Source organism: Hordeum vulgare, chromosome 5H (assembly GCF_904849725.1).
Source record: "Hordeum vulgare subsp. vulgare chromosome 5H, MorexV3_pseudomolecules_assembly, whole genome shotgun sequence".
Taxonomy (NCBI): Eukaryota; Viridiplantae; Streptophyta; class Magnoliopsida; order Poales; family Poaceae; genus Hordeum; species Hordeum vulgare.
In genome coordinates this window covers 22,469,965-22,496,261 of record NC_058522.1, presented here as the reverse complement: position 1 = coordinate 22,496,261, position 26,297 = coordinate 22,469,965, and the positions used below count along the sequence as shown (strand labels likewise).

The following is a 26,297-nucleotide window of genomic DNA, read 5'->3' as shown; positions in this document are numbered from 1 at the left end:
AGCCCAATAGGTTAATATTAACTCAAAAGACAGCCTAAAATATCAAAACCGGCCCAAATAATAGCCGAACAGGCCGAAATCGGCCTAAATAACGGCCTAAAATATTAAAATCTTAACTGGCCAGCGAGCCTCGCGTGCCGACGAGCCGGACCGTATAGCCCCCGTGCTGTGCTTGGGCCTGGATCCCGGTCACGCGGGCCGGCACGGCACGACCCGTTTACTAATCGGGGCCCGGCGTGCCGTGCCGTGCCGGGCACGATTCTAGCGGGCCGGGCCGTGCCATGCCGGGCCGGCCCGTTTGGTCAGGTATGGCTGTAGGGTGGCCAGGGTGATCCAGTCCATGGACCACCCTGGAATTTGGCCCATTAGTTTAGTACTTCTCCGAAAAAAATAAACATATCTAGACCCAAGTCAGGTCTCACCCCATGTATATGCGAAGCGTTGGCTCGTTTCTTCCGTTTCCTCGTACGCGTGCGCTGATCATTCCTAATTATCGACTCTTCCGTTTCCTCGTACGCGTGTACTGATCGTTCCTAATTCTCGACTCCTCGTTGTCTCGTCTACTCGTCCCCTTTTCCTCTGGTCTCCGAAAGTCTGAAAGACTGAAACCCTAGCGGCTAGCGCCATCGCCCAGCGCAACTACGCAAGGCCGGCACTCCGGCAGGGTACCCGCCGACGGCGATGGCCAAGCGGCCGGCAAAGGATGCCCGTCCCAGCAGCTGACGAGGCGAGGAAGGAACTGCGCACGCACGCATAGGTACAGGTGTACAGCCCCCGAGCCCCGTGCAGAGTAAGATATTTGTTCTTCTCTAATTCAAAGAACAACTTCCTTTTGCTCTGAAGACTTGAATGATTTGTTGAGTGTGCAAGTTTTTTTTTTTTGCAATTTATAATTTGTCAATTGAACCGATTGAGTCATTAGGGCTTTGTTCCAACTGAATTAATGTATTAACTTTTTTGTAAAACTGTTGCAAAAATGAAGCGGATAGGAGACATTGCATCACTTTTTTTTTAGATATGGATCCAAGAAGAAGGTGGCTGCTTCTTTTTCACCTCCTTCTCCGGCACTGTTAGCCCCCGCAGGGGAACAACAAACCATAGAGTCAGTGCAAGAGAGAGTAAATGAAGAAATTGTGGATTCATCACCACCAGCGCCATCGCCGCCACCACCACCATCTGTTTATGATATTAGTCGCTTTCCACATGATCCGGGGGATAGACTGCCCATTGCATCTTATCCTGTCAATGATCAAGATGTAGTTCGACGAGCATATATCCTCAAGCGTTTGTTTCAACCATATGCACATCAATTTGAAAGCAGAAATGTTGGAGGCAGAGATCGGCAATTCAATCCTCATTCAAGCTTGTTCAAATAAGAAGGCATATAGTTCATAATTTGGTGTACTTGCTTCTAAAATTGGTATTGCTTCTACCGGTGGCAACAACAAGTGTTGAAAGAGCATTTTCTGCAATGAGTGTGGTCAAAAACAAGTTAAGAAACAAGATGGGTGATAGTCTTTTGGATGATTGCCTAGTCACATACATCGAACGAGATGCTTTCTCCAAAGTGACTCAAGATAATATAATTGAGACTTTCATGGTCTTGAGAAGGCGGTATACCGACAAATAAGATGTGTCATATTTTATGCAAATGTAAGACTTGAACATGAATTTTAATATGCTTTGCAAGACCTTATTGATATGTGCTTTGGATATATTCTGTGTGGATATGTTGGTTGGTTAAATTTGTGGTGTAAATTTTATTTTGTGTCAATTGGACCACCCTGACATAAAATCCTGGCTACGCCACTGATTACAGCCCAGATATAGGCAATCAAACAGGAAGTCAGGAGCAGAGCTGATCCAGTCGCATCTTTGGCTAATCTTAGTACTACTCCCTCCGTTCCTAAATATAAGTCTTTTTAAAAGTTTTACTAGAAGACTAAATACGGATGTATATATAATTTTTTTAAAGTGTAGATTCATTCATTTTGCTCCGTATGTAGTTTCTAGTGAAATATCTAAAAAGACTTATATTTAGGAACAGAGGGAGTAGAAGTTTTAACAGACATGTGAGCAGCAACTTTGCCTATTCTGCCGAAAAAAGGTGAAAGAGAAATTGCTAAACATCATACGCACCTCTTTGATGTCAGATAAGATGGCAGTATGCAGCTTCACAACGGTGAAAATTACCTTCATACCGCAAATTAAGAACTTGAGAATCACTTTCGAGAATCAAACAGAGGCCAAATTTCCCTCTAAACAGCTGCCACACTTAATTTAGTTTGACTGGAATGTCCTGTTTTGGTGGTTGAAACAGCTACCAGATTTCCCTCGAAACAAGATACTAAGACGTTTTTCCAGTTCAATTTAAACTGCAAAAACGTCTTATATTTAGCTACAGAGGTAGTACTACTAGTAGTTAATCAGCAGCTACAATAAACCCAAACTTATCCAGATTTCCCCAAAATGAGAGTTTGACAAACTACTGCCGGCTTCCTTCCTAATATAGCACAACCCCTCCATCTAGTATTAGTTCCATGAAACCTGAAAAGTAAAAATAATAATAATATCATGAACAATTGACTCATCATGGGAAAGAATGACTGATATGAAAAAACAAACACAAAAACAGGTAAACAAATGTGCTATTATAAGCCATCTACTCACCTCCAAAAGTGAAAAAGAAAGTGAGTTATCGTCTGGACAACAAGTTTACTTCATAGCAAAAAAATTACATCATTATCATTTGTTGGAAAATGGAAATAACAAGCTTCACTTTTAGGCTTTATCAATTGTAATTATATTTCATGAAAATGGAAAGAGCGTTCATAACTGTGTCAAGGAAAAAAAATGAAGCGTCATGAGTCTGGACAATGCGAATGGATGACCAATACTGGATTGATCTAAAAAAAAGCTAAAATGAAAGTAAGTTATCATCCGGACAACGTGTTTACTTTATAGCACCAAATTACACGGAAATTGCTTTTGCTGACCGAGCTCAATGGAGGCCTTTAAATTTGAAATTCAAATTTCATGAAAATTCATATTTTTACATTTTAAAAAATTCTGAAAAAAAATACAGGGATAAGTGAAGGCATAACACACATGTGTGTAAATTTTCAGAAAAAAATACATTGAAACGAGGGCTGTGCAAAAAAGACAAATCTGAGGCTTTTTTACACATGACACTATTCATCATTTCAGGTCATGAATTTGTCTTTTTTGTGCAGATCGTATTTCAAGGTATTTCATCCTAAATTTTTGCACACATACGCATAACATCCTTCTTTACTTCCATATTTTTTTTCAGATTTTTTTGAAACCAAAAAGTTTGAATTTTGAATTATTCAAAAATTTCGGCCTCCATGGAGGCCGAGCTCCAAACGTCCGCACTCCAAATTACATCATTAACATTTGTTCAGAAATGGATATAGCAAGCTGCAGTTTAAGACTTCACCAAAATAATAGAACATCATGAGCCCTGACAATGCGAATGAATGACTAATGTGGACGGTCTACAAAGAAGCATTACATAAGAGAATAGTACCCAGAGATACATAAGCTGGCTGGTAGATTAATTCATACCCATTCATCATATCTAGACACAACTAATTAACCGGATCATCTGTCGATTCCATGCCATCCTTCTTGCCTGAAAAAATTATTTCCTCAGTCAATAACAGACACAATGCTAACCCGGAACAGTTTGTAGCAGTATAAACTATGTGTTGCTGTGAACATTGTACTTGTGCGAGAAATAAAAGAGCATGCATTGCAGAACAGAACATGACGTGAACACGCTTGCATGAACGCCACTGTCTAAAACAGAACCCACATGCTTCATCTTCTTCCAGCAAGGTGGTCTGAGTGTTTGACTAACAAACATATACATCAAGGTGCTAGACACTAACAAACTGCGAATTACAGTACAGCAAGGTGGTCTGAGTGTCTGACTAGATCAATAGCACCCGTCCTAGTCTTTGATTGTATGTATGTGTGAAATCTTAGTAGCAAATATCAATTCTTAATATCAATTATTTTTCTTCTTTTTTGCGGCAATGATCAGTCCTAGCAACGTTCAATTCGTCAACGGTCACCATATATATACAATTTGTGGAGTATGACACACGCCGCAAAATTGTTTCCAGTCACAAATTTCATCCATTTGTATGTTTCTACAAAATTCAGTCCAAGCAAGCAATGCACCAGCAAGTGATTTGTTTGCTTCTTTCCAATCTTAGAACAAGAACTCAGTACCCTCTTTCAATAATTTCTGGCAGTTACTAGAACTTGGAACAAGAAGGTGATTGATTGATTACCTGCCGTAGGGATGGTGCTTGATGCAAGCCACGGCGGGAGCACGCATGGCACAAGAGAGTACTCGTCCTGAAGCGGAGAGGCCCCTATCACCTTGCCGTTGTGCATGTCCACGACGACGACGTGCTCGCCGACCTTGAGGTAGATGGCGTTGGCCTTGAGCGGGTCAAGGACGACGATCTGCGGCGCCGCCTGCGCCGAGTTCTCCTGCCACGGGTAGCCTCCGTCCGCCAACACCTGCCTGAGCTCCACCTGGTGCTGTAGCGTCCAGCCGCTGCCCTCGTCGTCCAGCGCAAAGGAGCTGAGCAGGAATGGCTCGTCCGGTGTCACCTCGGCGTAGCGCAGCCGGCCCTTGCTCACGCCGACGCGCCGGTGCTTGGCCACCTCCCGCAAGAACAGCCCCCGGTCCTCGACCTTCCTTAGATCTCCATCCTCTTCTGCACTACGAGCACGCGCAGGCAGCACGCTGCCGCTCGGCAGCTCGACGAAGCGGATCTCCGGCCGGTCGGCGAAGGGGTCGACGGAGACGGCGCCCAAGGTGAGGTCGACCCACCACAGGCGGCCGCCGAAGGCAACCGTCTCCTGGTTCACCTCCATCCCGCGCGGGGGCGGCGGTCCGCACGGCACGCCCATCACCGTCTCCCACTCCCCTTTCTCCGAGAGAAACCGCTCGAGGCCGGCGCCATGGAAGGCGAGCTCGGCGACGGCGAATCTGTCGGGCGGGCCGCGCCCGAGCCAGCCGTCGGCCTGGGTGAGGAGGCCCATGTGGTGGAAGACGAGGGTCCTACGGGAGCCGCCGATGTCCGGCAGGCGGAGCATCTGGCCGGTGAGAGGGTTGCAGACAAAGCGCTGGATTTCGGGGGGCGCGGACAGGTCCCAGGTGGTGCAGGGGCCCTCCGCCCGGAGGTCGTGGTAGCTGAGGAGGAGGTGGCCGTCGCCGCTGGCGGCGCCGACGTTGCCGAAGAGGACCTGGACGACGTTGGTGTCGGGGGCGGGGCGCGCCCTGGGGCTGACGAGGTGCGCCGGGGCCGTGACGTGGGAGATGCCCGGAGGCGCGACGGGGTGGAAGCACGCGCCCGGGGCCGACGAGGAGCGGTCGACCATGGACGTGTAGTCGACGATCGCCCATGGCGGGTGCGAGGGCGCGGCGGCGGTGGAGAAGGAGCGGCGGAGGCGGTCGGAGATGGTGGCGGAGAGGTCCAGGAGGCTCCGGAGCGGCATGACGGCCGTTGGATGGATGGGTGTGCTGGCTACTGTAGACTTCTGTCCTTGCACATGGGCAGCGGCTACTGTGGACTGCAGGTTTGCCTGACAAACTGAGGGCAAAAGGAAAAGGTTGGCGTGCCTCATAAGCTACAACCAAATTCGAATTTAAAACCCTACCCGCAAGCTTTGGTATCCTCAAACTTTTGTGTGCTCCTACTCATTCTCTAGTTTCACTCTTCAAACTACATCATCTTTACATTATTATTTTTATATTTGCCAAACATATTTCTATGACACCTATTTAACTTCTTCGCTTCGGAGCAACTTTAGCCGGACGATCCAAACGGACGGTAATTTTGTTTGCTTTTCGTCCGTTTGGGTCGTCCGCCGGTTCTCTGTCCGCCCGGTCTATGATTTGGGTCGGCAGCACGTCCAACGCGCCGGTCTATATTTATTCGTGTGGTCGGCTAGCCGCTGGTTTTAACAAATACAAACATTTTGCATATTTTTTAAAAGCAGATGAAATAGTGTAGTTTCATAATCGACATAAAATATAGCAAAGTTTTACAAGCCCAATAAAAATTAAATTGTCTAAAAGAAACACTTATTGGTTGCCAACATGATCTTACATATGCTTAATCAAATCATCTTGCAACTTAATATGAGTTTCCCAATCACGTATTTCATGATGAAATTGGATGAACTGTGCAAACGATGGCCCTTCTCCGCCATGCTGAGGCACCACATTGTCATCCTGAAACTCAAACCCTTCATCGTGGAGACGTTTTGGGCGCTCATGTTCTACGATCATATTGTGCATGATCACACAAGCAGTCATCACTTCCCACAACTTCTTGGTGCTCCAAGTTCTTGCAGGATACCGAACTATGCCCCATCGATCACTACAAGAAACAAGGTCAATTATGACTCCCTATATTGGTCATTGATTCGTCATTGTTGTCGTTTATTGACCTTTTTTGACCAAATTTACAAGGTCAACAGTTGGCCGTCAAGAATGAACAAACATGACCTTTCTAAAATTTTGGTCGTTGGTCTCTATCGACCAAAATTTTGATTTGATCATTACCCATTTGTGTGAGCCACGTAGGATCTGACGTGGCCAAGCTAACGTGGCATTGCTAGTGACCAAATGAAATCATCATAAATTTCAGATCCCTGTCCACCAATCTAGCCTACATGGGTGTGGCGCAATACCTATTTTACTATTGAAAATGTCTGACTTATTTTTTATTGTCATGTTTAAGTTTTTATTGTGTGAAATACCAAGTTAAGGTACCCTATACCACCTTTCAAAAATATTTATCTAAATACGGTCTACACATTATGAGATTAGCATGGGATCATATATTTCATTTTGGTACTTATATTGTATTTTCTAAAATATTTTGGATATTAAAATGAATAATTATAATTTATTTGTATTTATCTAATATAATTTACATCATCCACATACATATAAAACAAATTTTTGCTCTCTATACATGACACATAGGCAAAATTGATGAGGGGTCGTCTAGTCACCTTCACACATATGTTTATGGTCTTATATTTGGTCATGATAGCATTGAAATATGATCATAAATAATTCTACACATCTTAATGACCATTTTGTGCAATAGGACCATGACCTAATGGACGCAAAAGGTCATAACGTTATGGGCTTTGGACCCTCTTAGACTTGCCATGACTAGTTTCAAAATTTTGCTCATGGATCAATGACCAATTAAACCACCGTCATTTATTTTGGTCATAATTGAGCGTTTTTCTTGTAGTGGATATTGCAGAACACCAAAGGCACGCTCAACATCCTTCCTAGCACTCTCTTGCTCTTGGGAAAATCTTTTCCTCTTCTCTCCGATAGGGTTGGAGATTGTCTTCACAATAGTTGTCCACTGTGGATAGATTCCGTCAGCTAGATAGTATCCTTTGTTGTAGTTGTGATCGTTGATGTTAACATTGACCGACGGGATGTTGCCTTCGGCAAGCCTTGCAAACACCGACGAACATTGAAGAACGTTGATATCATTGTGTGATCCGGCCATGCCAAAGAAAGAGTACCAGATCCAGAGATATTGAGATGACATGACCTCACGTATGATAGTGCAAGGCTTGACACTAGTGGGGACAGGGCCTATAGCCCCGGCCCGTAAGGGGCTTTAGTCCCGGTTCACCAACCGGGACTAAAGGGGCGGGACTAAAGGCCTAACCTTTAGTCCCGGCCCCGTTCCAAGCCGGGACCAAAGGTGCTCCACGTGGGCGCCTCGGAGCGCCCTCAGGGGCAGGCCCTTTAGTCCCGGGTCTTAACACGGACTGGGACTAAAGAGTTTCTGCAAATTTTGTTTATTTTAGGGTTTTAGGGTTTAGGTGTTCGGGAGATTAACATGATGCCTCGTTTGGTGTTCGGGAATTAGTTTTCATATAATTCTAAATATACATGTTTATGCATATATATATATAAGATCGAGACCTGAAGGTTTGAAATATCGACAAAGACTTAGCCATGGACAGGGGTGCGTGGAAGTTAGCTATCCACGTTCCAGAGCCATGACTTGGTTTCGAGATCTTATGGGTTTCAACTCTAGCCTACCCCAACTTGTTTGAGACTGAAAGGCTTGGTTGTGTTGTTGTATGCATATATATATATATATAAGATTAACTTATCTTACAAGCGAGCATATATATACAATTATATGGAGATCTGAATTATCGGGACTAGAGCCCGTCTATTTGATTACATGGACCAACATCAGTAATGGCCCCTAGCTACACTAAATCGTCCTTTGTCATCTATAGCTTCCGTCCTCAGAAAGGTCCCAAGCTCCTCTGCAACAGTAATCGCGCGTTGCCCTGGTAGGGACTTCTCCCTCATGGTCGTGTACTATATAAGAAGAGGAGATGAATATGAATATCAATCATGATAACAAAGAATGACGGGTAAAAATAGAGGTGTGAATGTTCATTGCTTACGTCGTATCTGTGATCCTTGTGCTCAGAGGTAAACGTGCGAATGGTCTCGCAAACATAGTATCCGCATAGATGCGTCCCCCGTGGCTGCTGGTCGCACTTTACGAGAATAGAATATATATAATCAAAATAATAATCTAGCATCATAAATGTATTGAAAATAGAAGTATATCATACGACTACTTACCTGAGCCGCTCTAAAGGTCAGCTTCTCAGGCTCGATACCGGGAGTCACGCACTTGAACCGCTTCCAAACCCTGTCCGACAAGGAAAATGATTTGCTAAGTTTTTCATTAATTGATATATCAGAAAATCATCGAAAGAGACCGATAGAGCGCAAGAATGATTGAAGTTACCCTTGGAGCATGTCCTGCAGGCTTTGGAACTGTTCCAAGGGCCTCGATAATGGGTCGAAGGCATCAACTCTTCCCTTATCAATTTGAATGTCCAACATAATCCAATGGAAGCTGCACATGTGTGTATATATATATATATATATATATATATATATATATATATATATATGTCAGTAACTTATCAATTACGCTTATAAGTGAATGGACACAACAGAGTAAAGACCCTCACCTGAAGTTGTATGGAAACAGTATGTGGTCACAGAAATTTTGATCTGTTAGAAACCTTAGAAGGTTTTCCTCCGTCTCCTTGGGTTTATTAGTTAGCGTCGCTATATATATTTTATCTGGGTCAATAAACCCAATATTTAGGATGTTCCTACTTTTACATTCCAGAATCTTCATTTTGCAAAATAGAGTACAAGTTATATGTAGACAATGAATTGAAATAGCTAAACAAGTTATATGTAGACAACGAATTGAAAAACTTATAGACAATAGCAACTCATAAGCGATTTGTCGAGGGCGTCGACATTGTACATCTGGAAGAGTTCAACAAAGTCGATATGGATTTCTTCGGGGCGGCCGTAGTACTCCCGTGGGACACTCACCACGATCATCGTTCTCCCATTCTTTGATTCACTTAAGTACCATGTATGCAAGTAACACATATTTGTTGGGAGATCATCTTTGCTGACCAAAGGCGCTCCCATGACAAACTGTGGCTTAGGGGCTACCACAGCCTTGGGTAACCTGTCGTCTTGGGAAGCCAGAACGTCTTCAACCGAGATACCCCATTCATCCGCCCACTTCTTTGCTAATTCCAAATCTTGCCCCTGCACCAGAGGGGGAACATTCTCGGCTAACACCCTGAGGGGTGGGATCGACTGTTTGGCCTGTTGTCCAAGCTGAGGAACGTCTGATCTTTTTTTGCTTGTAGTTGAACTTGATTTGCTCCCACTTGCACTTGCACGTGATCTGCTCTTTTTCCCTTCCTTCTGCAATGTGCGTGTATAGTCATCAGGCTTATGGTGTAAGTCATGTTGTGATGGAAGGTTCGTGAAGTATTTTGCAAATGCTATTTGCTTCTCGGTGTATTCCGGGTGGGGCTCGGGTTCCTTCTTTTTCATCTGCGCATCATGATGTTCCTTTGCTTGTTGGGTAACGTAGCATAAATTCAAAAATTTTCCTACGCATGTTCAGATCTTCCTATGGAGAGACCAGCAATGAGAGAGGGGTAAGAGCATCTTCGTACCTTTGAAGATCGCTAAGCGGAAGCGTTGCTAGAACGCGGTTGATGGAGTCGTACTCGCAGCGATTCCGATCTAGTGCCGAACAACGGCACCTCCGCGTTCAACACACGTGCAGCCCGGTGACGTCTCCCGCACCTTGATCCAGCAAGGAGGAGGGAGAGGTTGGGGAAGAAGTCCAGCAACACGACGGTGTGGTGTCGGTGGAGAGACGAGGTCTCCCGGCAGGGCTTCGCCAAGCACCAGCAGAGAGGAGGAGGGAGAGGAGCAGGGCTGCGCCGAGAGAGAGATAAAACGGTGTCTCAAATAGCCCCGAACCCTCATCTATATATAGGGGGAGAGGGAGGGGGCGCAACCCTTAGGGTTCCCACCCCCAAGGGGTGCGGCAGCCCTAGATGGGAGAGGGGGCGGCGGCCAGGGCAGGGAGGAGGGGTGGCGCACCCCTCTGGTGGGCCTTAGGCCCACCTATGCTAGGGTTCCCCCTTTCCCCCTTTCTCTGGTGCGCATGGGCTGGGTGGGGGGCGCACCAGCCAACTTAGGGGCTGGTTCCCTTCCCCACTTAGCCCATCTAGCCTCCCGGGGTCGTTGCCCCCCTTCGGTGGTCCCCCGGGACCACCTCCGGTGGTCCCGGTGGTACCGGTACGTTACCGGTGACGCCCCAAATACTTCCGGTGTCCAAAACCATCCGTCCTATATATCAATCTTTACCTCCGGACCATTCCAGAGCTCCTCGTGACGTCCGGGATCTCATCCGGGACTATGAACAACTTTCGGTAACCTCGTACAACAATTCCCTATAACCCTAGCATCATCGAACCTTAAGTGTGTAGACCCTACGGGTTCGGGAGACAGGCAGACATGACCGAGACACCTCTCTGGCCAATAACCAACAGCGGGGTCTGGATACCCATGGTGGCTCCCACTAGCTCCACGATGATATCATCGGATGAACCACGATGTCAAGGATTCAATCAATCTCGTATACGATTCCCTTTGTCTGTCGGTATAGAACTTGCCCGAGATTCGATCGTCGGTATACCTATACCTTGTTCAATCTCGTTACCGGTAAGTCTCTTTACTCGTTCCGTAGCACGTCATCGTGTGACTAACTCCTTAGTCACATTGAGCTCATGATGATGTTCTACCGAGTGGGCCCAGAGATACCTCTCCGTCACACGGAGTGACAAATCCCGATCTCGATTCGTACCAACTCAACAGACACTTTCGGAGGTACCCGTAGTGCACCTTTATAGTCACCCAGTTATGTTGTGACATTTGATACACCCAAAGCACTCCTACGGTATCCGGGAGTTGCACAATCTCACGGTCGAAGGAAAAGATACTCGACATTAGAAAAGCTTTAGCATACGAACAATACGATCTAGTGCTAGGCTTAGGATTGGGTCTTGTCCATCACATCATTCTCCCAGTGATGTGATCCCGTTATCAATGACATCTAATGCCCATGATCAGGAAACCATGATCATCTATTGACTAACGAGCTAGCCAACTAGAGGCTTGCTAGGGACACATTGTGATCTATTTATTCACACATGTATTACTGTTTCCTGTTAATACAATTATAGCATGAACAATAGACGATTATCATGAACAAGGAAATATGATAATAACCATTTTATTATTGCCTCTAGGGCATATTTCCAACAGTCTCCCACTTGCACTAGAGTCAATAATCTAGTTACATTGTGATGTATCGAACACCCATAGCATTATGGTGTTGATCATGTTTTGCTCGTGGAAGAGGTTTAGTCAACGGGTCTGCAATATTCAGATCCGTGTGTACTTTAAAAATATCTATCAATCCACTCTGGACATGTTCCTGGATGGAGTTGTAGCGGCGCTTGACGTGCTTCGTCTTCCGGTGAAACCTGGGCTCCTTGGCTATGGCAATGGCTCCAGTGTTATCACAGAAGAGTGTCATAGGACCCGACGCGCTTGGAACCACTCCAAGGTCGGTGATGAGCTCCTTCATCCAAATTCCTTCATGAGCCGCTTCTGAAGCAGCTATGTACTCCGCTTCACATGTAGATGCTGCCACGACTTCTTGCTTGCTGCTGCACCAGCTCACTGCCCCACCATTCAACACATACACGTATCCGGTCTGTGACTTAGAGTCATCCGGATCTGTGTCGAAGCTAGCGTCGACGTAACCCTTTACGATGAGCTCTTCGTCATCTCCATAAACGAGAAACATTTCCTTAGTCCTTTTCAGGTACTTGAGGATATTCTTGACCGCTGTCCAGTGTTCCACACCGGGATTACTTTGGTACCTCCCTACCAAGCTTATGCCAAGGTTTATATCAGGTCTGGTACACAGCATGGCATACATTAGAGAGCCCACGGCTGAAGCGTAGGGGACATAACTCATCTTCTCTCTATCTGCTGCCGTGGTCGGCGATTGAGTCTTACTCAATCTCATACCTTGCAAAACTGGCAAGAACCCTTTCTTTGAGTTTTCCATATTGAACTTCTTCAATATCTTGTCAAGGTATGTACTTTGCGAAAGACCTATGAGGCGTCTCGATCTATCTCTATAGATCTTGATGCCTAATATGTATGCAGCTTCTCCAAGGTCCTTCATTGAAAAACTCTTGTTCAAATAGGCCTTTATGCTCTCCAACATCTCTACATCATTCCCCATCAATAATATGGCATCCACATATAGTACGAGGAAAGCTACAGAGCTCCCACTCACTTTCTTGTACAGACAGGCTTCTCCGTAAACCTGTATGAACCCAAACGCTTTAATCACCTCATTAAAGCGAATGTTCCAACTCCGAGATGCTTGCACCAGCCCATAGATGGAGCGCTGGAGCTTGCACACTTTGTTAGCACCCTTAGGGTCGACAAAACCTTCTGGTTGCATCATATACAACTATTCCTTAAGGTTCCCGTTAAGGAACGCTGTTTTGACGTCCATTTGCCAAATTTCATAATCATAAAAGGCGGCAATTGCTAACATGATTCGGACTGATTTCAGCTTCGCTACGGGAGAGAAAGTCTCTTCGTAGTCAACTCCTTGAATTTGTCGAAAACCCTTTGCGACAAGTCGAGCTTTGTAAACGGTTAAATTACCGTTTGCATCAGTCTTCTTCTTGAAGATCCATTTATTTTCTATGGCTCGCCGGTCATCGGGCAAGTCCACCAAAGTCCATACTTTGTTTTCATACATGTTGGAATTATGCCCTAGAGGCAATAATAAATATAGTTATTATTATAATTCCTGTATCAAGATAATCGTTTATTATCCATGCTATAATTGTATTGAATGAAGACTCATTTACATGTGTGGATACATAGACAAAACACTGTTCCTAGCAAGCCTCTAGTTGGCTAGCCAGTTGATCAAAGATAGTCAGTGTCTTCTGATTATGAACAAGGTGTTGTTGCTTGATAACCGGATCACGTCATTGGGAGAATCACGTGATGGACTAGACCCAAACTAATAGACGTAGCATGTTGATCGTGTCATTTTGTTGCTACTGCTTTCTGCGTGTCAAGTATTTATTCCTATGACCATGAGATCATATAACTCACTGACACCGGAGGAATGCTTTGTGTGTATCAAACGTCGCAACGTAACTGGGTGACTATAAAGATGCTCTACAGGTATCTCCGAAGGTGTTAGTTGAGTTAGTATGGATCAAGACTGGGATTTGTCACTCCGTGTGACGGAGAGGTATCTCGGGGCCCACTCGGTAATACAACATCACACACAAGCCTTGCAAGCAATGTAACTTAGTGTAAGTTGCGGGATCTTGTATTACGGAACGAGTAAAGAGACTTGCCGGTAAACGAGATTGAAATAGGTATGCGGATACTGACGATCGAATCTCGGGCAAGTAACATACCGAAGGACAAAGGGAATGACATACGGTATTATACGAATCCTTGGCACTGAGGTTCAAACGATAAGATCTTCGTAGAATATGTAGGATCCAATATGGGCATCCAGGTCCCGCTATTGGATATTGACCGAGGAGTCTCTCGGGTCATGTCTACATAGTTCTCGAACCCGCAGGGTCTGCACACTTAAGGTTCGACGTTGTTTTATGCGTATTTGAGTTATATGGTTGGTTTCCGAATGTTGTTCGGAGTCCCGGATGAGATCACGAACGTCACGAGGGTTTCCGGAATGGTCCGGAAACGAAGATTGATATATAGGATGACCTCATTTGATTACCGGAAGGTTTTCGGAGTTACTGGGAATGTACCAGAATGACGAATGGGTTCCGGGAGTTCACCGGGGGGGGGGGGGCACCCACCCCGGGGAAGCCCATAGGCCTTGGGGGAGCCACACCAGCCCTTAGTGGGCTGGTGGGACAGCCCACAAGTGCCCTATGCGCCAAGGAAAAGAAAATCAAGAGAGAAAGAAAAAAAAAGGGAGGAGGTGGGAAGGAAGGGGGAGTCCCTCCCACCAAACCTAGTCCAACTCGGTTTGGGGGGGGGGAGAGTCCTCCCCCTTGGCTCGGCCGACTCCTTGAGGGTCCTTGGACCCCAAGGCAAGGCCCCCTCCCTCCCACCTATATATACGGAGGTTTTAGGGCTGATTTGAGACAACTTTTCCACGGCAGCCCGACCACATACCTCCACGGTTTTTCCTCTAGATCGCGTTTCTGCGGAGCTCGGGCGGAGCCCTGCTGAGACAAGGTCATCACCAACCTCCGGAGCGCCGTCATGCTGCCGGAGAACTCTTCTACCTCTCCGTCTCTCTTGCTGGATCAAGAAGGCCGAGATCATCGTCGAGCTGTACGTGTGCTGAACGCGGAGGTGCCGTCCGTTCGGTACTAGATCGTGGGACTGATCGCGGGATTGTTCGCGGGGCGGATCGAGGGACGTGAGGACGTTCCACTACATCAACCGCGTTCTCTAACGCTTCTGTTGTACGGTCTACAAGGGTACGTAGATCACTCATCCCCTCTCGTAGATGGACATCACCATGATAGGTCTTCGTGCGCGTAGGAAATTTTTTGTTTCCCATGCGACGTTCCCCCAACAGTGGCATCATGAGCTAGGTTCATGCGTAGATGTCTTCTCGAGTAGAACACAAAAGGTTTTGTGGGTGGTGATGTGCGTTTTGCTGCCCTCCTTAGTCTTTTCTTGATTCCGCGATATTGTTGGATTGAAGCGGCTTGGACCGACATTACTCGTACGCTTACGAGAGACTGGTTTCATCGTTACGAGTAACTCCGTTGCTCAAAGATGACTGGCAAGTGTCAGTTTCTCCAACTTTAGTTGAATCGGATTTGACCGAGGAGGTCCTTGGATGAGGTTAAATAACAACTCATATATCTCCGTTGTGGTGTTTGCGTAAGTAAGATGCGATCCTACTAGATACCCATGGTCACCACGTAAAACATGCAACAACAAAATTAGAGGACGTCTAACTTGTTTTTGCAGGGTATGATTGTGATGTGATATGGCCAACGATGTGATGTGATATATTGGATGTATGAGATGATCATGTTGTAATAGAAATATCGACTTGCACGTCGATGGTACGGCAACCGGCAGGAGCCATAGGGTTGTCTTTATACTAACGTTTGTGCTTGCAGATGCGTTTACTATTTTGCTAGGATGTAGCTTTAGTAGTAATAGCATAAGTAGCACGACAACCCCGATGGCAACACGTTGATGGATGATCATGGTGTGGCGTCGGTGACAAGAAGATCGTGCCGGTGCTTTGGTGATGGAGATCAAGAAGCACGTGATGATGGCCATATCATGTCACTTGTGAATTGCATGTGATGTTAATACTTTTTTGCACCTTATTTTGCTTAGAACGACGGTAGCATTATGAGGTGATCTCTCACTAAAATTTCAAGACGAAATTGTGTTCTCCTCGACTGTGCACCGTTGCTACAGTTCGTCGTTTCGAGACACCACGTGATGATCGGGTGTGATAGACTCAACGTTCACATACAACGGGTGCAAAACAGTTGCGCACGCGGAACACTCGGGTTAAGCTTGACGAGCCTAGCATGTGCAAACATGGCCTCGGAACACATGAGACCGAAAGGTCGATCATGAATCATATAGTTGATATGATTAGTATAGGGATGCTTACCACTGAAACTATACTCAACTCACGTGATGATCGGACTTGAGCTAGTGTAAATGGATCATGAACCACTCAAATGACTAGAGAGATGTACTTTTTGAGTGGGAGTTTAGCAAATAATTTGATTAAGTTAAACTCTAATTATCTTGAACATAGTCTAAGTCCACTTTGAATATATTTGTGTTGTAGATCATGGCTCACGCGACTGTCATCCTGAATTTTAATACGTTCCTAGAGAAAGCTAAATTGAAAGATGATGGAAGCAACTATGTAGACTGGGCTCGTAATCTTAAGCTAATCTTACAAGCTGGGAAGAAGGATTATGTCCTTAATGCTGCGCTAGGAGATGAACCACCCGCTACGGCTGATCAGGATGTTAAGAACGCTTGGTTAGCACGTAAGGAGGACTACTCAATAGTTCAATGTGCGGTCTTGTATGGCTTAGAACCGGGACTTCAACGTCGCTTTGAGAGTCATGGAGCATTTGAGATGTTCCAGGAGTTGAAGTTTATCTTTTAGAAGAACGCCCGGATCGAGAGGTATGAGACCTCCGATAAATTCTATGCTTGCAAGATGGAGGAAAACTCATCTGTCAGTGAACATGTGTTCAAAATGTCTGGGTACTCAAACCGTCTAGCTGAGCTGGGGATTGAACTCCCGCAAGAGGCTATCACTGGCAGAATCCTCCAATCACTGCCGCCAAGCTATAAAGGCTTTGTGTTGAACTACAACATGCAAGGGATGAACAAGTCTCCCGGCGAGTTGTTTGCGATGCTGAAAGTCGCAGAGTCTGAACTCCGTAAAGAGCATCAAGTGTTGATGGTGAGCAAGACCACTAGTTTCAAGAGAAATGGCAAAGGCAAGAAGGGCAATTCGAAGAAGAGCGGCAAGCCTGTTGCCAATCCACCGAAGAAACCCAAAGCTGGACCTAAGCCTGAAACGGAGTGTTTCTATTGCAAGGGTATGGGTCACTGGAAGCGCAATTGCCCCAAGTATCTGGCAGATAAGAAGGCGGGCAAAGAAAAATCAGGTATATTTGATATACATGTTATTGATGTGTACTTAACCGGCTCTCGTAGTAGTGCCTGGGTATTTGATACCGGTTCTGTTGCTCATATTTGCAACTCGAAACAGGAACTGCGGAATAGGCGAAGGCTGGCGAAAGATGAAGTTACGATGCGCGTAGGAAATGGTTCCAAGGTTGATGCAATCGCCGTCGGCACAGTGTCACTTCAGTTACCGCCAGGATTAGTGATGAACTTAAATCATTGTTATTTAGTGCCTGCATTGAGCATGAACATTATATCTGGATCTTGTTTATTGCGAGACGGTTACTCTTTTAAGTCAGAGAATAATGGTTGTTCTATTTCTATGAGTAACATCTTTTATGGTCATGCACCGAATGTGAGAGGATTGTTCATATTGAATCTTGATAGCGATACACATATACATAACATTGAGACCAAAAGAGTTAGAGTAAACAATGATAGCGCCATATTTTTGTGGCACTGCCGCTTGGGTCATATTGGTGTAAAGCGCATGAAGAAACTCCATGCTGATGGACTTTTGGAGTCACTTGACTTTGATTCACTTGACACGTGCGAACCATGCCTCATGGGCAAGATGACTAAGACTCCGTTCTCCGGAACAATGGAGCGTGCAAGTGACTTGTTGGAAATCATACATACCGATGTGTGTGGTCCAATGAGCGTAGAGGCACGCGGCGGATATCGTTATTTTCTCACCTTCACTGACGATTTAAGTAGATATGGTTATGTCTACTTGATGAAGCACAAGTCTGAAACATTTGAAAAGTTCAAGCAATTTCAGAGTGAAGTGGAAAATCATCCTAACAAGAAGATCAAGTTCCTACGGTTTGATCGTGGGGGTGAATATCTGAGTTTCGAGTTTGGTGCTCACTTAAGACAATGTGGAATTGTTTCGCAGTTAACACCGCCTGGAACACCACAGCGTAATGGTGTGTCCGAACGTCGTAATCGTACTTTGTTAGAGATGGTGCGATCTATGATGTCTCTTACTGATTTGCCATTATCATTTTGGGGTTATGCATTAGAAACAGCTGCATTCACTTTAAATAGGGCACCATCAAAATCCGTCGAGACGACACCATACGAACTGTGGTATGGCAAAAGGCCAAAGTTGTCGTTTCTTAAAGTTTGGGGATGTGATGCTTATGTCAAAAAGCTTCAGCCTGAAAAGCTGGAACCCAAAGCGGAAAAGTGCGTCTTCATAGGTTACCCAAAAGAGACAGTTGGGTACACCTTCTATCTCAAATCCGAGGGCAAAGTGTTTGTTGCTAAAAACGGAGCTTTTCTCGAGAAGGAGTTTCTCTCGAGAGAATTGAGTGGGAGGAAGATAGAACTTGACGAGGTTGTCGAACCTCTCATCCCTCTGGATGGTGGCGTAGGGCAAAGGGAAACCTCTGTCATTGCGACGCCAGTTGAGGAGGGAGTTAATGATGATGATCATGAAACTCCAGTTCAAGTTTCTGTCGAACCACGCAGGGCGACGAGACCACGTGCTGCTCCAGAGTGGTACGGGAATCCCGTCTTGTCAATCATGTTGTTAGACAACAATGAGCCGGCAAATTATGAAGAAGCAATGGTGGACCCAGATTCCAACAAATGGCTAGAAGCCATGAAGTCCGAGATAGGATCCATGTATGAGAACAAAGTGTGGACTTTGGAGGTACTACCTGAGGGCCGCAAGGCTATTCAGAACAAATGGATCTTTAAGAGGAAGACGGACGCTGACGGTAATGTGACCGTTTATAAAGCTCGACTTGTGGCAAAGGGTTTTTCACAAGTTCAAGGAATTGACTACGATGAGACATTCTCACCCGTAGCGATGCTTAAGTCCGTCAGAATCATGTTAGCAATAGCTGCGTTTTTCGATTATGAAATCTGGCAGATGGATGTCAAAACGGCGTTCCTTAACGGTTTCCTTAAGGAAGAGTTGTATATGATACAACCCGAAGGTTTTGTCGATCCTAAAAATGCTAACAAGGTGTGCAAGCTCCAGCGATCCATTTATGGACTGGTGCAAGCATCTCGGAGTTGGAACAAACGCTTTGATGAGGTGATCAAAGCATTTGGGTTTATACAAGTGGTTGGAGATTCTTGTATTTACAAGAAAGTGAGTGGGAGCTCTGTGGCGTTTCTAATATTATATGTGGATGACATATTGCTGATTGGAAACGACGTGGAGTTTTTGGAGAGCGTAAAAGATTACTTGAATAAAAGTTTCTCCATGAAGGACCTAGGAGAAGCTGCTTACATTCTAGGCATTAAGATCTATAGGGATAGATCAAAACGCCTGATAGGACTTTCACAAAGCACATACCTTGATAAAGTTTTGAAGAGGTTCAAAATGGAACAGTCCAAGAAAGGGTTCTTGCCAGTTCTACAAGGTACAAAATTGAGTAAGACTCAGTGCCCAGCAACTGATGAAGATAGAGAGCATATGCGCTCCGTCCCCTATGCTTCAGCCATAGGTTCTATCATGTATGCGATGCTGTGCACTAGACCGGATGTTAGCCTGGCCATAAGTATGGTAGGTAGGTTCCAGAGTAATCCAGGAGTGGATCACTGGACAGCGGTCAAGAATATCCTGAAGTACCTGAAAAGGACTAAGGAGATGTTTCTCATGTATGGAGGTGACGAAGAGCTCGCCGTAAAAGGTTACGTCGATGCAAGCTTTGACACAGATCCGGACGACTCTAAGTCGCAAACCGGATACGTATTTATTCTTAATGGGGGTGCAGTAAGCTGGTGCAGTTCCAAGCAAAGCGTCATAGCAGATTCTACATGTGAAGCGGAGTACATGGCTGCCTCGGAGGCGGCTAAGGAGGGTGTCTGGATGAAGCAGTTCATGACGGATCTTGGAGTGGTGCCAAGCGCACTGAATCCAATAACCTTGTTCTGTGATAACACTGGTGCCATTGCCTTAGCAAAGGAACCACGGTTTCATAAGAAGACCAGACACATCAAACGACGCTTCAACCTCATCCGCGACTACGTCGAGGGAGAGGACGTGAATATATGCAAAGTGCACACGGATCTGAATGTAGCAGACCCACTGACTAAACCTCTTCCACGGCCAAAGCATGATCAACACAAGAACTGTATGGGTGTTAGATTTATTACAATGTAATTCACATGGTGATGTGAAGGGCTAGATTATTGACTCTAGTGCAAGTGGGAGACTGTTGGAATTATGCCCTAGAGGCAATAATAAATATAGTTATTATTATAATTCCTGTATCAAGATAATCGTTTATTATCCATGCTATAATTGTATTGAATGAAGACTCATTTACATGTGTGGATACATAGACAAAACACTGTTCCTAGCAAGCCTCTAGTTGGCTAGCCAGTTGATCAAAGATAGTCAGTGTCTTCTGATTATGAACAAGGTGTTGTTGCTTGATAACCGGATCACGTCATTGGGAGAATCACGTGATGGACTAGACCCAAACTAATAGACGTAGCATGTTGATCGTGTCATTTTGTTGCTACTGTTTTCTGCGTGTCAAGTATTTATTCCTATGACCATGAGATCATATAAATCACTGACACCGGAGGAATGCATTGTGTGTATCAAACGTCGCAACGTAACTGGGTGACTATAAAGATGCTCTACAGGTATCTCCGAAGGTGTTAGTTGAGTTAGTATGGATCAAGACTGGGATTTGTCACTCCGTGTGACGGAGAGGTATCTCGGGGCCCACTCGGTAATACAACATCACACACAAGCCTTGCAAGCAATGTAACTTAGTGTAAGTTGCGGGATCTTGTATTACGGAACGAGTAAAGAGACTTGCCGGTAAACAAGATTGAAATAGGTATGCGGATACTGACGATCGAATCTCGGGCAAGTAACATACCGAAGGACAAAGGGAATGACATACGGTATTATATGAATCCTTGGCACTGAGGTTCAAACGATAAGATCTTCGTAGAATATGTAGGATCCAATATGGGCATCCAGGTCCCGCTATTGGATATTGACCGAGGAGTCTCTCGGGTCATGTGTACATAGTTCTCGAATCCGCAGGGTCTGCACACTTAAGGTTCGACGTTGTTTTATGCGTATTTGAGTTATATGGTTGGTTACCGAATGTTGTTCGGAGTCCTGGATGAGATCATGGACGTCACGAGGGTTTCCGGAATGGTCCGGAAATGAAGATTGATATATAGGATGACCTCATTTGATTACCGGAAGGTTTTCGGAGTTACCGGGAATGTACCGGAATGACGAATGGGTTCCGGGAGTTCACCGGGGGGGGGGGGCACCCACCCCGGGGAAGCCCATAGGCCTTGGGGGAGCCACACCAGCCCTTAGTGGGCTGGTGGGACAGCCCACAAGTGCCCTATGCGCCAAGGAAAAGAAAATCAAGAGAGAAAGAAAAAAAAAGGGAGGAGGTGGGAAGGAAGGGGGACTCCCTCCCAGCAAACCTAGTCCAACTCGGTTTGGGGGGGGGGAGAGTCCTCCCCCTTGGCTCGGCCGACTCCTTGAGGGTCCTTGGACCCCAAGGCAAGGCCCCCTCCCTCCCACCTATATATACGGAGGTTTTAGGGCTGATTTGAGACAACTTTTCCACGGCAGCCCGACCACATACCTCCACGGTTTTTCCTCTAGATCGCGTTTCTGCGGAGCTCGGGCGGAGCCCTGCTGAGACAAGGTCATCACCAACCTCCGGAGCGCCGTCACGCTGCCGGAGAACTCTTCTACCTCTCCGTCTCTCTTGCTGGATCAAGAAGGCCGAGATCATCGTCGAGCTGTACGTGTGCTGAACGCGGAGGTGCCGTCCGTTCGGTACTAGATCGTGGGACTGATCGCGGGATTGTTCGCGGGGCGGATCGAGGGACGTGAGGACGTTCCACTACATCAACCGTGTTCTCTAACGCTTCTGCTGTACGGTCTACAAGGGTACGTAGATCACTCATCCCCTCTCGTAGATGGACATCACCATGATCGGTCTTCGTGCGCGTAGGAAAATTTTTGTTTCCCATGCGACGTTCCCCCAACAGGATCCTATCTCGGATTTCATAGCCTCAAGCCATTTGTTGGAATCCGGGACCGCCATTGTTTCTTCATAGTTCGAAGGTTCACCGTTGTCTAACAACATGATTTCCATCACAGGGTTGCCGTACCACTCTGGTGCGGAGCGTGCCCTTGTGGACCTTCGCAGTTCAGTAGTAACTTGATCCGAAGCTTCATGATCATCATCATTAACTTCCTCTTCAGTCGGTGTAGGCGCCACAGGAATAACTTCCCGCGCTGCGCTACTATCCTGTTCGAGAGGGGGTGCAATTACCTCATCAAGTTCTACCTTCCACCCACTTACTTCTTTCGAGAGAAACTCTTTCTCTAGAAAGGATCCATTCTTGGCAACAAAGGTTTTACCTTCGGATCTAAGATAGAAGGTATACCCAATAGTTTCCTTAGGGTATCCTATGAATAAGCATTTCTCCGCTTTGGGTTCGAGCTTTTCTGGTTGAAGTTTCTTCACATAAGCATCGCAGCCCCAAACTTTAAGAAACGACAGCTTAGGTTTCTTGCCAAACCATAGTTCATACGGTGTCGTCTGAACGGATTTAGACGGTGCCCTATTTAAAGTGAATGCTGCAGTTTCTAATGCGTATCCCCAAAATGATAGCGGTAAGTCGGTGAGAGACATCATAGATCGTACCATATCTAATAAGGTGCGATTACGACGTTCAGACATTCCGTTGCATTGCGGTGTGCTAGGTGGCGTCAGTTGTGAAACGATTCCACACTTCCTTAGGTGTGTGCCAAACTCGTGACTCAAATATTCTCCTCCACGATCGGATCGTAGACATTTAATTTTTCTGTCACGTTGATTCTCAACCTCACTCTGAAATTCCTTGAACTTTTCAAATGTCTCAGATTTGTGGTTCATCAAGTAGATATACCCATACCTACTCAAATCATCGGTGAGAGTGAGAACATAACGATAACCACCGCGAGCTTCAACGTTCATTGGACCACACACATCAGTATGTATTATTTCCAATAAGTCGGTTGCTCTCTCCATTATTCCTGAGAATGGAGTCTTAGTCATCTTGCCCATGAGGCACGGTTCGCATGTGTCAAATGATTCAAAGTCAAGAGACTCTAATAGTCCATCAGTATGGAGCTTCTTCATGCGCTGAACGCCGATATGACCAAGGCGGCAGTGCCACAAGTATGTGGGACTATCATTATCAACTTTGCATCTTTTGGTACTCACACTATGAATGTGTGTAACATCACGATCGAGATTCATCAAGAATAAACCATTCACCAGCGGAGCATGACCATAAAATATATCACTCATATAAATAGAACAACCATTATTCTCTGACTTAAATGAGTAGCCGTCTCGCATTAAGCAAGACCCTGATACAATGTTCATGCTCAAAGCTGGTACTAAATAACAATTATTAAGGTTTAAAACTAATCCCGACGGTATATGTAGAGGCAGCATGCCGACGGCGATCACATCGACCTTTGAACCATTCCCGACGCGCATCGTCACCTCGTCCTTGGCCAGTCTCCGCTTATTCCGCAGTTCCTGCTTTGAGTTGCAAATGTGAGCAACAGCACCGGTATCAAATACCCAGGAGCTACTACGAGCGCTGGTAAGGTACACATCAATAACATGTATATCACATATACCTTTAACGTTGCCGGCCTTCTTGTCCGCTAAGTATTTGGGGCAGTTCCGCTTTCAGTGACCCTTACCCTTGCAATAGAAGCACTCAGTCTCAGGCTTGGGTCCGTTATTTTTCTTCTTCCCGACATCTGGCTTACCGGGCGCGGCAACATTTTTGCCGTCTTTCTTGAAGTTCTTCTTACCCGTGCCTTTCTTGAAACTAGTGGTCTTGTTGACCATCAACACTTGATGCTCTCTCTTGATTTCCACTTCTGCAGACTTGAGCATCGAGTACAACTCGGGAATGGTTTTCTTCATCCCTTGCATGTTGTAGTTAAGCACAAAGCCTTTGTAGCTTGGTGGGAGAGACTGGAGGATTCTGTCAATGATAGCATCATCCGAAAGTTCGACTCCAAGTGAAGTCAGACGACCGTGTAACCCAGACATTTTGAGTATGTGCTCACTGACAGAACTGTTCTCCTCCATCTTACAGCTGAAGAACTTGTCGGAGACTTCATATCTCTCGACACGGGCATGAGCTTGAAAGACTAGCTTCAGCTCCTGGAACATCTCATATGCCCCGTGTTGCTCAAAACGCCTTTGGAGCCCCGTTTCTAAACTGTATAACATGCCACACCTGACCAGAGAGTAGTCATCACTCCGCGGTTGCCAGACGTTCAGAATGTCCTGGGCTGCTGCGGGAGCGGGAGGTCACCTAGCGGCACATTAAGGACATAAGCCTTTTTAGCTGCTTCAAGGATGAGCTTCAAGTTGCGAACCCAGTCCGCATAGTTGCTACCATCATCTTTCAGCTTGTTTTTCTCTAGGAATGCGTTGAAATTGAGATTGACGTTAGACATCTACAATATTTATAAAGACAACTTTTAGACTAAGTTCATGACAATTAAGTTCATTTAATCAAATTAAGTATGAACTCCCACTTAAATCGACATCCCTCTAGTCATCTAAGTGATACATGATCCATGTTGACTAACCCGTGTCCGATCATCACGTGAGACGGACTAGTCACCATGGTGAGCAACTTCATGCTGATCGTATTCAACCATACGACTCATGTTCGACCTTTCGGTCTCTTGTATTCGAGGTCATGTCTGTACATGCTAAGCTCGTCGAGTCAACCTAGGTGTTTCGCGTGTGTAAATCTGGCTTACACCCGTTGTATGCGAACGTTAGAATCTATCACACCCGATCATCACGTGGTGCTTCGAGACAACGAACCTTCGCAACGGTGCACACTTAGGGGAATACGTTCTCGAAATTTTAAGAGGGATCATCTTATTATGCTACCATCATTTTAAGCAATAAGATGTAAAACATGATAAACATCACAATGCAATCATATAGTGACATGATATGGCCATTATCATCTTTGCTCTTTTGATCTCCATCTTCAGGCATCGCATGATCATCATCGTCACCGGCGTGACACCATGATCTCCATCATCATGATCTCCATCATCGTGTCTCTGTGAAGTCGTCACGCCAACTACTACTATCACTACTACTATGGCTAACCGTTAGCAATGAAGTAAAAGTAGTAAGCACATGGCGTTGCATCTCATACAATAAATTAAGACAACTCCTATGGCTCCTGCCGGTTGTCATACTCATCGACATGCAAGTCGTGAAACCTATTACAATAACATGATCATCTCATACATCATACATGCAACATCACAACTTTGGCCATATCACATCACATGTCAAACCCTGCAAAAACAAGTTAGACGTCCTCTAATTGTTGTTGCAAGTTTTACGTGGCTGATTTGGGTTTCTAGCAAGAACACCTTCTTACCTACGTGACAGCCACAACGATGATATGACAAAGATATTTACCCTTCATAAGGACCCTTTTCATCAAATCCAATCCGACTAGAGTAGGAGAGACAGACACCCGCTAGCCACCTTTATGCACGGTGTGCATGTATGTCGGTGGAACCAGTCTCACGTAACAGTACGTGTAAAGTCGGTCTGGGCCGCTTCATCCCACAGTACCGCCGGAAAAGAATAAGACTAGTAGCGGCAAGCAAATTGACAAATCATCGCCCACAACTTTTGTGTTCTACTCGTGCATAGAATCTACGCATAGAAAACCTGGCTCGGATGCCACTGTTGGCTAACGTAGCATAAATTCAAAAAATTTCCTACGCATGTTCAGATCTTCCTATGGAGAGACCAGCAACGAGAGAGGGGTAAGAGCATCTTCGTACCTTTTAATATTGCTAAGGGGAAGCGTTGCTAGAACGCGGTTGATGGAGTCGTACTCGCAGCGATTCCGATCTAGTGCCGAACAACGACACCTCCGCGTTCAACACACGTGCAACCCGGTGACGTCTCCCGCACCTTGATCCAGCAAGGAGGAGGGAGAGGTTGGGGAAGAAGTCCAGCAACACGATGGC

The 26,297-nt window shown here is 45.6% G+C and overlaps 1 protein-coding gene across 2 annotated transcripts; it reads right to left on the bottom strand.

Moving 5' to 3' along the window:
* Nucleotides 1–2,251: 2,251 nt before the first annotated feature.
* LOC123396617 lies at nucleotides 2,252–5,632 on the bottom strand. Of its 2 annotated transcripts, XM_045091505.1 has the most exons (3): nucleotides 4,323–5,632; nucleotides 3,589–3,655; nucleotides 2,252–2,547 (listed from the first exon to the last, which is right to left on the bottom strand). In XM_045091505.1, exons 1-2 carry the CDS (start codon nucleotides 5,539–5,541, stop codon nucleotides 3,612–3,614), a joined length of 1,263 nt encoding a protein of 420 aa, XP_044947440.1. In that variant the 5' UTR covers nucleotides 5,542–5,632; the 3' UTR covers nucleotides 2,252–2,547; nucleotides 3,589–3,611. The 2 variants fall into 2 exon arrangements, with proteins under 2 accessions (XP_044947440.1, XP_044947439.1); XM_045091504.1 differs by lacking the exon at nucleotides 2,252–2,547 and having other exon boundaries at nucleotides 3,403–3,655; nucleotides 4,323–5,630.
* Nucleotides 5,633–26,297: the final 20,665 nt, after the last annotated feature.